Source organism: Euprymna scolopes, chromosome 24, assembly GCF_053919585.1.
Source record: "Euprymna scolopes isolate OS-2025 chromosome 24, ASM5391958v1, whole genome shotgun sequence".
NCBI classification, from domain to species: Eukaryota; Metazoa; Mollusca; class Cephalopoda; order Sepiida; family Sepiolidae; genus Euprymna; species Euprymna scolopes.
This window is the reverse complement of record NC_136505.1, coordinates 32,209,044-32,224,402: the sequence shown is the minus strand read 5'-3', so window position 1 is coordinate 32,224,402 and position 15,359 is coordinate 32,209,044. Positions and strand designations below refer to the sequence as shown.

General features: G+C 34.4%; 1 protein-coding gene across 4 annotated transcripts in view; it reads right to left on the bottom strand.

The window, feature by feature from the left end:
* The window catches only part of LOC145246638 (zinc finger protein ubi-d4-like), a 93,908-nt gene extending 79,137 nt beyond the window's left edge, over nucleotides 1–14,771 (bottom strand). The window contains exon 1 of one of the 4 annotated variants that reach the window (XM_080108339.1): nucleotides 14,093–14,771. In XM_080108339.1, coding sequence (XP_079964465.1) covers nucleotides 14,093–14,112 — 20 coding nt within the window. In that variant the 5' untranslated portion in view covers nucleotides 14,113–14,771. The remainder of the gene's footprint in view (nucleotides 1–14,092) is intronic. The other 3 variants (XM_080108340.1, XM_080108338.1, XM_080108341.1) reach the window with 3 other exon arrangements.
* Between the last annotated feature and the right edge of the window lie 588 nt (nucleotides 14,772–15,359).

Here is a 15,359-nt window from a genome sequence, read left to right as displayed (position 1 = left end):
TTTATATTCTGCCATATGGATCAGAGAGAATTGCAAATTGCATAATGATGACTGAACTTATGCATTTATGACCTGAAAATTTAATCTTTTTGTCGCAAATATTGATGGTATGAGACTCTAAGAAAGCAACCTCTGTCATGGATGTGTATCAGAAGCAGAAATGGGTCACTGCTTTCCTGGTAAAAGTGTATTCAGAATGGCAGTGACTATGTAGAAAAATAAATTCTGGAGCACAAAAGGTGCATGTTTTAATGATACCACTCCTGTTTTCATAGGTTTTCAATATTTTGAGTTAAAACCAAAAAGGAGACTTTATTTTTGGAATGACCGTTGTATGATAAAGTGCATTCTGGAAACCCATGCACAAACATCGTTTATCGCTGGCAAAAGTGCATTAAGAATGGTGGTGACTATGTAGAAAAATAAATTCAAGAGCATAAAAGGTTGTTCATTTTAATGGTAACATTCCCATCTTTGTAACTCTTCAACTTTTTGAGTTATAAAAAAAAAAGGTTTTACTTTTGGAATCACCCTCATAGATTTTATGGGCATTTGAAGAAAGAGTAATTTTGAATTTCCCTGATATTCGAACACCTATAGTTTAGAGTAGCATTTATGTTACACACTTTAAACATAATTTCTCAGCATATCCCAAGTAAATATCGATTGTTTTTATTCATTAAATGTTTAATCTATAATATAAATCTCACTTGTCTGTTTAAATGCATGTATGTATGTTTTTATGTATGTATGTCTGCCTAAAACTTTCGATAGAGGCGATGGATTTTCACAAGATCAGTATCATTTTGAAGCTTGGCCCTTCGGACGACAAATATTGAAAAATTGGCTAAAAACATTAATTCTTTCACCCTCAACTGGGCACTTTTCTACAATGAGGGGGGGGGTCACCTTTTTCACCGATATTTTCAAAAGTTATCACCTCTTTTTGATTGACTAGCCTTAATTTAAACCTTTGCCACTTCTGGTTTGGCGATTGACGCAATGGCAAAGATGTTACTTTTTTTTTTCCACATTCTTTTCCGCCACTTCCAGTTTGCCGATGGTTGTAGCAGCAGAGACATCACGTTTTTTTTCCCGTTCTTTTCCTCGTTCGCGGTACGGGTTTGAGCCTGCCTGCCTTCTACCACTTTTTTTGTTTTTTGCTCAACACACATCGCCAAACACTCGGGCAATGCCAGGCACCCAGGTTAGCAACAAATAAAATACTGATTTTTTTTTTTTATAATTACATCAAACTAGAAAGTTTTTTTTTTTTTTTTGATAATTACATCAAACTAGAAAGTTTTTTTTTAGTTTTCAGAATATTAATATTTATTCAAAGAAAGGAAAAGAAAAGGGAGAGAAAAAGAGAAATGAGAAATAAAAAGAGAAAAGAAAGAAAAAGTGATCTTAAAACATCGTTGTTGTTTGATATTGCCAGTATTCTTTCTACTACACGGAATATCATTGACATTAGTATTTACTAGCTGGCGAAAAATAACCTATTAGTATTGTGACCTGCGCCTACAATACACTGGCTTGCGATAAATAACTTATTAGTATTGTGATCTGCACCTAGTATACACTGGATGGTAAGAACTTAGCTATTTGAAACAATTGTTTACTGGGCGTTCTAGAAAATTCCATTTTCGGACTAAGGGAATTCAGTATAATAATGGTTGGGGCGATTTTGAATATTCAATTTTTATATTAAGGCATGTTCAGGATGATAACGGTTGAAGCGAATTAGCATATTAATATATAGATGTTCAATACGTTTGACATTTCCACCTTTTATTCAGAAACCAACAAAATATAATGTTTAAAAGGAAAATGTGCGCAGTTAAAATTTATCAAATATTTAAATGCAAGACATAAAAATAATTCTGAAACTATTATCTACATAAACTTAATATATTTTGATTGATTGTAATTTTAGTTCTGGTGGCCATAAAAATACAAATCACATATTAAAACAGGTCATCTGGGTGAAACCTCATAAACATCCGACCAAATTTAACCACACACATTTTATTTGGAATGTAATGTATGGAGAAAAGAAAAATTCCCCATCCCTTTTTTTTTAATTTTTATTTTTTAATTTGGAGTATAAAAAGAATTCAAAGCATAAAAGCACATAAAATTAATATCATTGGAATACTTATTTTAGTCTCTTTTCATCATGTTATATGAATTTCGATACAAGAAAAACAATTTGAGGTGGAATAATTATACACACAATGACTGGGGTAAAACAATGGGCTCTCTTCCGTCAATTTCGACATATGAGGTTCTGTCACTACAACTAAGTTGCTTGGAAATCCACAGAGATGATTTGTTTATAGTGGTGAAGGCTATGTGTAGAAGCATCCACACTTTCTGGTATTACTGCTAACCTCCGTCGGTGCAGATAACTGCCACAGGACAGAGTATATAGTAGACTGCAGGTTTTTACATCAGTTTCCTTCCCCTAGATGCATATCTTAACGAAGACTGGAGGTGCATCTCTCCCAGTGAATTAATGTGTCATCAGATACCAACCTGGAAATTTCTACGACTCGACACTGTACATATATTGCCTAACTATACAAAATGGTCACTCATCTGGTACAGGCAAGGCTCACAATAAAATTTATTGTATGAATAGTAAGGAATGTATGTCTGTAGGTAAGTATGAAAGGAGATTCTGTCTACAACACATGCGGAGGTCCTTTCTTTTGTCTGTTAAACTCTCTTCCTTTTTCTATCTTCCTTTGCATTGTTGTCTCTCACAACTAGCTAATCATTGTTAGTGTTAGAGGGGTGCTAGGTCGTTCCATTATAATGCATCCACATAATTGTTTTAAAAAATTGCCTCATGAATAAGAGAGGTGTGGCTTCTTTAAGCACATAAGGTGTGAAATTTTGCCCATGTCCAACGAAACATTTTTTTTAATCAGCTTTTAATGCTATATAAATTTGAGATAAAATTGCTTGCTTGTTCATCAATCAAAACTGCCAGAAACGATAAATCTATTTCCCTTGGTAAACATAAAAATCAATAACAAATTTAGCAAGATATGAACTTGAAAAACTTCCACTTGTTATCTTTACAAGTAAAAGTTATGAAAACCTTATGAAATCAATAACTATAAGAAGAGGAGAAAGTGAATGTTAGGTTTACTTTTAACAACTTCCCTTATTTGTCATTTAGTCCTCACATTCCATGAGCAACGTTTCTGACAAAGGGAGAAGAATCATTGTTTTATGGTTTTTTTTGGGGTTTTTTTTTACATAGGCGTTACCAGTTATCAAGGCCGATAGGCCACTCAAGAATAAGGGTTAAAACGTGTAGAGTAGTCAAAAGGACAATATAGTAATCGATATTAATGGAAGTTCGGTAAATTTGTTAACTTAAGTGGAACGGCCCATCAGAAACTTGTTCACGTTGGACTTGAAGACAACCATATTATAGACAGCTGGAAAGCAGGAAAATGGAAGACAATTCCACAGGCGTGCAGTTCTAAGAAAGAAGCCTTGATCATGGAATCTATGTTTAGGTTTAGGCACAGATAAAGAGTGGGGAAAATTATTGATAATGTTTTCAGCTAGTCTAGTGTTTCTTGTGAAAGTTTGGCGAGGGGGGACCATAGATTGAAGCTCAGTTGAACACTTTCCATGAAAATAACGATAAAGCAGAGACAAACTCGCAACATCTCTTCTGTGAGATAGAGGTTGCAGCGAAGAAAAAAGGACATCTCCCACCAGGCCACGAAGTCTATTTTGAACCCTATCAAGGCAGGACAAGTCTTTTCTAGCAGCTCCTGCCCATATGTGGCAACAGCATTCCATCCTTGGACGTATCTGGCTCTTATATAGATAGAGAATTGCATCAGCAGTGAGATATCTACTGGATCGATAGAAGGATCCGACCATTTTTCCAGCGGCCTTGGCAACAGATTTGATGTACGTATTCCATTTAAGATCAGGAATGGGTTGGAATCTATTTAACACAGGGGTCGACATAATCACATTGACATGCCAGTTCTCACTAGATCACTGAAGTTAACCAATGTTGAGCCTGGTCAGTACTGAATGGGTGAGAATTTGGGAATACCAGGTGCTGTATGTAGGGGGACATCGACACCTCCCTGCAAGAGTTGCAAAAACCTAACATCGTCATCTCCCATAACGGATACACATATGAATGGGAATCACTTGTGAATTTCATACTCCCATGAAACTTCCTCCTTTGGAGAAAGCCAGTTAAACCTGCATTAGGGTTAGTGCTGCAGTTTCATTTCATTTTCATTCAACTGTTTTGAGTGTGAGCGCTAAAAAGTCATGCTAATCATAGGAAGAGGACTAAATAGCTTTGGCTACACTGTCATGGAGGACAACAATGTTATCAAATATGTAAATAAATTTTCTTTGCGTTTGAAGAAAACAAGTATTGAATATAATATGATTATATTGAAACAATATTAATTATTTTATTAAAGGACCATGAAAAAAAATTTTCAAACATATTTTACAAAAAAAAAAAAAAAAATCTTGATTTTACTGCAGGAATAAAACAATTACAATCAACAAAAAACTCAACTGTCACTAGTTTTGTTTGTTTATATAGTGTCCCAAGTAAGGTAGCAGACCAAACAAAATTTACTTGAGGACCGGAGGTTACTGACCCCTGACCTAACACTTACAGTTGGGTAGTTTTTTTTTTTTACTTTAAAGTAATATTTTTTTTTTTTTTTTAGCTCAAGTGGCTTCATGCCTTGACTGGAGCAATTTCCATTAAAATAAATATTTATTTGTCACTAGAAATAAGAAAATCTATTGACTATTTATGATGCGTTCCTCAGCGCTCTACAGCCAAAAACAGACGTGAAACAACTTGTAGAAAAAATAAATGCCTTTATTCCTTTTTTTCAAAAAATACTGCAACTACTAAAATCACTTTTCGCGTATAGCACGAGAAAACTTAGCGACGACGTGGAACAGAGAGGGTGGCGGTTGACGGTTGTCAAGACAATCGAGCGGCGTTTCAACAGCCAGGCGCGTATCTGTCTTTTCTCCTTCTGCCTCTGACAAACTAGCCGCTTTGTTTATATCAGAGTCGAGTTTCCTGATGCACCTGCAATGTCAACGACTTTAACCTGTGACCCCCATCAACGAGTACATCCGGCCTCTGCTACCGTTGACAATTCAATACCTGCAGGTGTTTCCGCACAATGCACTGTGCGACATTTAAATATCATAGAATACATACTAAGACAAGTCCATAAGAAAAAATGAAAAAAATAACCAAGTGGCTGACTATAGTTGAGGGCGATCTGAAAGCTTCCTTTTCATTAACTGCTATACCAAAGTATAATGGGGTGAGGCACCACTCCATTCCCACTTGTCCTTGATTCTTCCCTTATGTTTAGTGTTTAGCAAGGGAGTGTATTTTTTAATTTGACCAAGGATTGAACCCTGGTCTCCTGGCCCATTAGCAAACATGTTTGCCATCATGCTAAATGGGCTGGCAGTGTTGGCCAAAAAAAAAAAAAAAAAAAAAGAATTGTATCAAACCCAAGAAAGATATTCAAAAGCTTGTATTAGTGATGTGACTGTTCAGTTCATAGTAAACATTTTAACGAAATATTATGTAACAATCAAAAGGTCAGATGAAATAAAGGTAAAAGTTCAAAAAAAGACTATTATTTGCAGAAATATTTGACATATATAGAAAATAAGAATTACGTATATAAATGAATATGTTTAGAAGGCAAAAACAATGCATTTTTTTTTCTATATAAACAAATGTATTTGCTTAAATCAAATCAGATATATTTCGATGCTATACATCCTTGTCAATGAAAACTCGTTTTTTTTTTTTCTTACTTTTTCTGGTGTGCATGATGTAATTCTGCGAGCAACCGTGTTATATGCAACGCTTCAAGTACAGATTAGAATTTTCATCAATTCAATTTGCTTGGCTAATGCGATACCCTGCTGATGACGGATTTTTACTTCCTTTTTTTTTTTTTTTTTTTTTTTAAATAAAAATAAAAATTAAGACTCACAGACTAACATTGTTGCTCGCAGAATTACATCATGTGGGCCAGAAAAAAGGGGGAAAAAGCATCGAAATATATCTGATTAGATTTAGTAAATAAATTTGTTTATATAAAAAAAAATGCATTGTTTTTGCCTAATAAACATATTCATTTATATACGTAATTCTTATTTCCAATTAATAAGCAACATTTCAAACGCAGGTTACAATTTTCATTAATTTGACATATATGTTTTATTCAAATTAGAGTATTTAAACATAGAAATCGCCATTTCCGAATTTAGAATGCTGAGAGCCAACTGGTGCATACCAGTAGGTTCATTTAGGTATCACAAATTTTTCTGGCTCATAAGAGATGATACCCATTTATTCTGATAGATGACATCATCAAGAGAAAACGCTTATACTTCAGGAAGCACCGTTTCTTTTTTTAATTCTTTTTTCTTCGAATTACATAAAGGATATACAATGCAGTTTAGCATGATTTAGACATAATTTCTATATTCTGGATTTCTTGGTTATTCATATTATTTGCCTCATTCAGATTACTGTTCTCATCTTGAATGCTATCCGTTTAACCTCCGACCTTCTTCAGGGGTATCTTGTCAAACTCTGGAATCTCCATGAAATTTCAAATGCAGCCCTTTATTTAATCTTTCGTTTCGTCAGATATGACTGTATAGAAGTCTTAACTAATTCACAAAGACCCCTGCTGTAATGGATAAATTACTTTGTAAAATTCAATCTGTAGTTCAAGTGACACTAGACATACAATTACAAATTACTTAGGACTTCTACCTACTCATGTCTGATGGAACATGCTAACCCCGTATATTAAATAAAGGGTTTCAATCGAAATTCTGAAGATTTTTGAGTTCTACAGAAAGATTCAAGATATACCTGAAGAAAGTTGGAGGTTAAATTGGATAAAACGTTGTGCAAATAACACTCAAGATGAGAACACTAGTCCAAATAATATTAATTATCAATCCCTATCTCAAAAATTCAGAAACAATTTCTTGCTTATTATTCCATATTCTAATTCGTTTCAGTTCTTTAAACATTTAAATGTCAATTTCACTAATGATTCACTCAACAGATTTTCTATTTTTTCAACCACTGAAAGTTCTGGTTCAATGAAGTTAAAAAATATTTAAAAATCCTATTGACATTTTTAGATGATTCAGAGGATTTATGGATTTAAATATTTTCATATTATCACACAGTGATGGGGGGGGGCAGAGTACCTCATAAGAATAACTGTTGATTTTAGATAACATTAATATACTTATATACAGATTTTGGTATTTGTGGAGAAGTCCGTGATGCTTTGGGGGTGTCACCAAACTGGAACAGAAATTGTAATTTCATTCCAGTGAACTTATTTTTTATTCTATGCATGCTTGAAAGAAATTGATAATAAGCAAAACTAATTAAACGAAAAAATAATCAAGCAAGCGAAAAACTTAAATTAATGAATTAAAATGGCTTGCACGACCAATATTGTTTAAAATTTCCCTATTAATTTTTTGCGTTTTTGAAAAATAAAAAACATTGAATTTTTCCCATTAAATTAAAAACAAATAAACATGACTTTTTTCCATTAAAAATATATATATATATATATATATATATATCATTCGTTGTTTAAAATTTCCTTTTCGTTTCATTCTATTAAAAAGCAAAAATAATTGCATTTAATTTTTCTCATTAAATTGAAAGATAAAATTGACTTTTTTCTGTTTTAAATATATAAAAAAATTCAGTTTCCTAACAACCACAGAATGTGATGGGGGGGGGTCATATAAAATCGTCCTTTTCTAAACAATTTCAACATTTGTGCATGCATGAACCGTTCATCTCTCGGATACATTGAATACACAAATTTGCAGCGTCATGGTATGACCATCACCGTAACCGAATGGGTTATAGAGTTGTCTCATAACTAGGGCTATGACAATAGCATATTCTTTTCCTTGTTTTGATTCTCAGGTATATAACCATTGATATCTTATATATTTTTATGCAGAGTGATGTTCTCGGTTGATTAACTGTGTCGGATATATACTCAAGTCAAAACAATGAAAAGAATATGCTGTTGTCATAGCCCTACTAATAACTATTAGTTTTTGCAGTCGCACCCAACTTACAGCAGAAGTTTTGTTTTTTATTTTTAACATATTTTTGAAAACCTTTATTTCAGTAAGTTTTCTGACACTTGGATCAGGCAAAACTCGAGCATTTATAAATCTCACTGTAGTGACCCACCCAGGAGGTCATAAAGCATTAAGCATCAACTCATGTGCACATTTGAGAGCCTGTATTGTACCAACTACGGTTAACACCAGTTGTCAAAGCTTCCTAGTTGGTTTGAAGGTGATCCATCACTTCAATCTACAGGAGTCAAATCTGATACATGCGACGATGCGCATGCATACTGCAATGAACAGCAGTATCAAAATCTTAGTGGCTATTCTACTATGCATCTCCAATAAAGATCCACATGGATAAATGAGCAAAACAAGGCAAATGACATACATAACACTCTGCTGACTTCGGCATTATAAAAGGTGATTTTCCTACCCTACACATAATGCACAATTACAGTGTCAATAGCATATACACGACAGACAAATCATCACGTGGAGGCCACATATGCTGACCCCCCCCCCTTCAGCATCAACCACACTGCCACTTACAGCAATAGGGAAAAAATCATGATAAATTGAAACAATTCCTCCTCGATTTTTATGGTGCCAAAACATTGAACACCTTTGAGGTATCAAATGTTACGTATGACAGACTGCTCCCCTCTTAAACTAATGATGAACCCAGATAGTGAGCCTAGAGGCTATCATACACCCGTACCAGTTCCCATACATTAGGGAAATGAAGAAAGAACTTGAGAGATGAGCAATTGGGTGTCAGTGAACCAGTGCGATTGGAGAACCCATCACCTGCTGTCACACGATGGTTATCTGTGCAAAGAAAAACAGTCAATCTAGACACACCATCGATGTATAGCCATGTGATTCGTGAAACGCACCACACATTATCATCATTATTTCAAACGTGATCAGTACTTCCGATAAGAAAAATAACTGTCCCCGACACTTGGAACAGTTATCACAGCGTAACTCTGTGTGAAGAGGACTGCCACATTATTACATTGATTACTCCCTGGGGTTGGTATCACTACAGAACAGGGTTATATTGCATCTGGCAATAGTTACACGTGGCAATATGACAAAATTGTTGCAGACATCCCAACAAGATTAAGTGTGTTAATGATGCTTTACTTTGAGCTGGTAATCTAGAAGTTTTTTTCCAGACAGTGAATTCATTGGATATTTGTAGGAGAACTGGCATTACATTGAACCCCAACAAGTTTATTTTTGGAGCAGATGCTGTTGAATTTGCTGGGTTTGAAACAACGGAGTTTGTCTATGCAGGAAATACTTACTAGCCATTTTAGATTTCCCAACACCAAAAAATATCATGGATATCTGCTCATGGTTTGATCTCATAGATTAAATTAAATACGCTTTCAGCATAGTGGACCACATGCTACCGTTTCAACAGCTTCTCAAACCTAGCACCCTATTCAAGTGCGATGAGAACCTAATCTCTCTTTCAAGAATCGAAAACATCAATCATTGCTGAAATCGAGCATGATGTCTGGATCAAAGATACAGACAAACAAACATGCCTGGATACTGACTGGTCAAAGTCTGGCATTAGATTTGCTGTCATTGCAGTTAGCAGGTTACATTGGTTGGTAGGCAGTTCACCCATGCAGCAGAGTCACAATACGCACCAATAGAAAATGAGGCTTTTGCCATCGCTGACACCCTAAATAAGGCTAGATACTTTGTTTTAGGCTGCTCCAATCTTATAATTGCAGCTGACCAGAAACCTTGTCTGAGAGTTTTCCTTGACAAGTCACTTATACATATTTAAACCATGCGCTTACAGAACCTCAAAGAGAAGACTATCAGGCCACACAACAGGCAAAGCGGTAACGCTCATATTACCTGACAATCTAGCATTGATCACTGCGAACCTTGATGTTTCCCGATACTCAGTCCAGCCAATGATTTACCTTTTGACACACGATACCACCGAGATTGATATTGAGGACTGCATGACTGTTGTCACTGCCACATCACTCAATGCACTGAACCTTAAATTAATCACGTGGACAGAGTGTACGCATTGCCACAGCAGTGATAAAAATATGCTTTCTCATTTCGAACTCATTGAATCTAGTCTGTCTGAATTCGCTACAAAATGCCACACTCGATCCGTGATTATTTTCAGTTTCATGATAACATTTACATTATAGACGGGATTATAATCTATAAGGACCGCATCGTCATACCAGCATCACTACGAGGCGAGGTATTCTATGCTTTATATTTTACCTATCAAGGAATAATCTGCATGATTGCCAGGGCTGAATCATCTGCATTTTGGCCGTGGATAATGCCTACCATCACATCACTTCATGTCAGTTGTCTGCAATATAACTGTAATGCACCATCTAATTCTAGCATTCCCTCCAATGAGTCTGGAATATCTCTTCCAGTGCCTATGCGTGGATTTCTTCACATATCAAGGGTACCAATACCTTGTTATCATGAACTGCTATTTTAACTGGCAAACAGTCAAAAGATCTGATGAGGCCCAAGGACTCATTTCCTGTCTTAGACACACTTTCGTAACATATGGCATACCCATTGAACTGGCTTCCGACAGAGGACCTAAATTCACTACTGCCATCACTCGACTGTTCTTGGGGTATTCATCACAGTAGCAATTACACACAGTAACTGCAGAGCAAAAATTGACATAAAGACTTATGGACAACACAAATCTCTCCGGAACCATTGATATGGAGGCCTTCCTGCATGCGATGTTACAGTACTGAAACACAGAGACACTAAACTATCACCTGCCATGTGTTTCTTTGGCTGCCCCATTTGAGATTTTATACCCATCATCCCAGGAAATTATAAACCACACGAAACATGGCGCAGTACATGGAAAGCACGGGAAGAGGCTCTACGAAACAGATACATGAGATGTGCTGAATGATTATCAGAGCATATAAAATGGCTCTCATTACTTATTGTTGGTGACTATGTGCAGATTCCAAAATCAAATCATACCTTATCCATGCAAATGGGATAAAACTGGGGTAGTAATTAGAGTTCACCAATTTAAACAGTACGTGGTAAACACCGACGTATTGAGAAGAGTGACACTCCAGAACAGAAGGTTCCAATAGAAATGTTCCGGTGCAATTCCTTCCTCCAAAGTTGACGATTTACAATGACCATAGCGTGCATCACGCAGCTCTCATCGCGAAACGGACAATCACTTCGAATAACTTGACCACAATAACACTGAAATTTATGGAACCCTAAAACCCCACTATTTCTACTTTTCTTACACAAAAGGAGACCCCAATGACAGCATCACAAATCTTACTGAGAAGGCCACATGATCAAGAATAAATGATAACTGATAAGACTTTGAATTTTGATAACAGTGTGTCACCAAGTAGGACTGCACAAGCCAAATACTCTATTAAAAATTTAAACTGCACAAGCCAAATACTCTATTCAAGAGACAACTCTTGTGCTCCCCATATATGTTGAACAGTAACACGGCAAAACAATTAGGCTGAATCAAGCATGTGCTAAAGTGGTTTGAAGATTACATGATGACCATTCAAACCGCCGCACAACTTTTAACTCAGCATCTCTATCCAATGTTTACAGTGCATTCTCTGACAATTCAACCATAATGCAACCATCATTATAAATACTCCACGTGTTTCGTTATTCTCTCTCCAGTGTTTCATGCCTCATATTTACAGAAATCCCTTTGTATCAGACTTTGAGCATGTCCCACCTGACAATTATGTTTACATCCAGAGGATCCTTATGACAAATTTGCAACGCAATAACTTAAACCAACACAATTCAGGTGAAAACATTATTACATAGTTACATGTTGAAAGTAGTATGAATTCCAAAAACTATTAAAAATGATCCAGTAGATAAGCTACAATGTATTTAAAAAAAAAAAAAAAAGAAAAAAGTCACAATTATGTTGTGTTTAAAAAGAATGGATTGCAATTATTTAGTCAAAATGATCGACTGCAGTTACTGCCCTCGGATCTCGCGAACGCTTCAATATTAAAAACATACCATAAAACTCTATAAATCGATAAACTAGACAAATTTTAGGTATTTTTTACGACTTGCTCCATCATAGTATAAACAACCCCAACCACCCCATGTTAAGAACCGCTTTCGGAATAAACATCCGCCCAACCTCCCCATGTTAAGAACGTCTTTCGAGGTAGAGAGGCCTCAGAGGCGGTGTTTATTCTGAAAGCGGTTTTAACATGGGGAGGTTGGGGTGTTTATAATACGCTGGGGCACGTCGTAAAAATTTACCAAATTTTATTTTTACTCATTTTTCTACTGGATCATTTTTCGTAAATTTGGGAATGTATACTAATTTCGACATGACAAGTAAGTACGTAATAATGTTTTCACCTGAAATGCGTTGGTTTAAAATATCGTTATGCTATACACAAGAAGCACCGCTTTTCGCTTATCTACCCCACCACTCCCGGCTTCCGGTTATATGTAGTTCTCTCCCTTATTATTAATCATCCGTCAGTTGACGATTTTTCTTAGTTATAGATTAGTTAAATAAAAACGTGTTTCTGGAATCCTGGTCATGCCATTTGTTTATTTTTCTACAAGTCGATAAACCGATCGGCAGCACAAGTGTGGGTTAAAAAGACAGTTGCGAAGTCAACAAAATTCGCGAGCAATGCCGACAAGCCGGATTAATAACGACCTTTGCTCCTGGACCCGTCACTCGCACACAGTGTGCGACGCACACTATAGTAAAACCTACATCCAGTTCTTTTTCTCGACATTACACGTTAAATTTGCTGCTTATATGCACTTATTGTACAGCGCTATTTTTTTTTTTTTTAAATAGCATTTTCAAGTTCTACGATATATCTTATAATTATTAAATTGTTAGGTGAAAGTACAGACACCCTCCCCTTCTCATGTTATGAATGACTTTCTAAATAACGTTATTTCAGCGCAGTACAATAAGTGCGTAAGTATCTTAATCTTTTTTTTTTTTTTTTTTTTTTACACTATTAAGGGAATATTTATAGAAATAAAATAAAAAAGAAAATACGAAAAAGAAAACAATAAACAAACTAAAACGATTTTATTAAAAAAGAAAAAAAAATGTAAGCATAAATAATTTTCTCTAATCCATCTATCCGGGTAACGCCAGGAAAGAGTTAATCAATTAAACATTCGATAATCATTACTAATAATCGAGATTTTTGTTGTTGCCTTGAATTATTTTACGAAAGTTTTTCTTTTGTTTGAACATTGAAGAAAGCAAAATGGCTACTTGAAACAAAACGGGGGGGAAAAAAGCAAATGAAACTAAAAATAAATTTAAACAAAAAGGATATCAACCTACTAAAATAACTGGATCGTTTACAAAATGATAGGAAAAGAAATATAGAATCGTTCGTTAACAATCATGAAAAAAATTAAATTAAGCAAAAATTAAATTTTATAACAAAAACGAAAGAACAATTTCAACGTGGCTATAAAGTGGGGGATCAATATTTAATTTAGTTATGCTGAGAAACAAAACTCCCACTTTCGCCACACTGTAGTTGCATATATTACGTGCAGCTTTGTATATAAATAAACAAGCGTTTTTAACACGATAAATTTTAATAGAGAAACAGTTAATAATGATTAGGATTTTTTTCTTTTTTTTAAAAATCCATTTTTATTCTCAAAATTAAACGTTTCTTTAAGTAAAATGACAATTCGGTTAATTTAAAACAATACTAAAAGATACTCTTTTTAAAACCGACATAATTATTAAGGTTTGCTCAGTCCCCACTTCCCAATAAATAAATATAATCAGTCGTACATATATATATAATTTTAAAATCTTGCAAACAAAAGATGAACGTACCATTTCCTATAGGTCGCCATATTTTTCTTTTTATTTTAAATCCGGTAAAAAGGGAAACGCAAAGGATCACGTGACTTATGAAGCCGGTTTCTTCACTTCCGGTTCAAAAATTTAATAACAAAAACAATGTTAATTTTTAACGAGCTAAAATAATAATAAACAAATGTTAAAATTATGTGATTAAAAAATTCCTCTCCAAATAATAGTATGGTGCTTTTACAGATCACCTTCCGTCGCAGAATACGATAATAACCGAAAAGGCAAAATCACTGAATTACTGTGTGAGTGAGGAGGCGATTGCAAAAAAAAAAAAAAAAAAAAGTGTAGGCATTAAAATTGTTTTTTCCTTGTCGTTAAATATTATAGTTAATATAGAGTTAAAATCTATTGAGAAATACACACTTTAAATATGTAAATATTAGTTGGAGAATTACAAATTATCCAAATGAGACGACCATATTGGATAATTTGTTATGGTCAATGTCAAGTTTCTTTCCAACTCCCCCAAAAACTTTAAAATGACGACTTTTAGAGGTTTTTGGTGGCGCTGAAAACGAATATCACATTTAAATTTGGGGCAGATAAGTAGTTTTCATGATATGAAGAAATGGTAATCTGGAAGAAAGAGAGAGCCTGTTTCCTCCGTTTGACTATAGGTGGCGTTACTGTCTGTCTACCCAGTTACGGAAGCACAAAATGTTTATAATGCACCCTTGAAATAAAAATAAATGTTTTTGTTATATTTTAATTTTAAACATGTTTTTTTTTTGTTGTTGTTGTTTTGCAAACATATTTAAGTTTTATTTTTCCAAACATTTACGTTTTGTTGCGTGTTTATTTTCAAACATTAACGTTTTTTATTTTATTTTATTTTTTACGTTTCTAAGAGAACATCCTTTAAGCAATACTCAAGAAAACGCATATCACTTAGAGGTAAAATGTTATCAACAATTGCCCCCATTATGTGGTTTGGCAAGGGTTAATTGGCGGCAAAGATCGTAATAGATTGCGCATGTTTACAAAATAATTTTTTTTTTTTAAACTATATTTGAAAAAAAAATATGTTTGCAAAAAAAAAAAAAAGACACATAAATGTTTCCAAAACAAACAACAACAAAAATAAATATGAAAAACGAAAAAAAAAACGTAAATATGTTTGAAAAAATAAAACTTAAATATGTTTGCAAAACCCCCCCCAAAAAAAACGTAAATATGTTTGAAAAAAAAAACAAACTTAAATATGTTTGAAAAAAAAAAAAAAAAAACA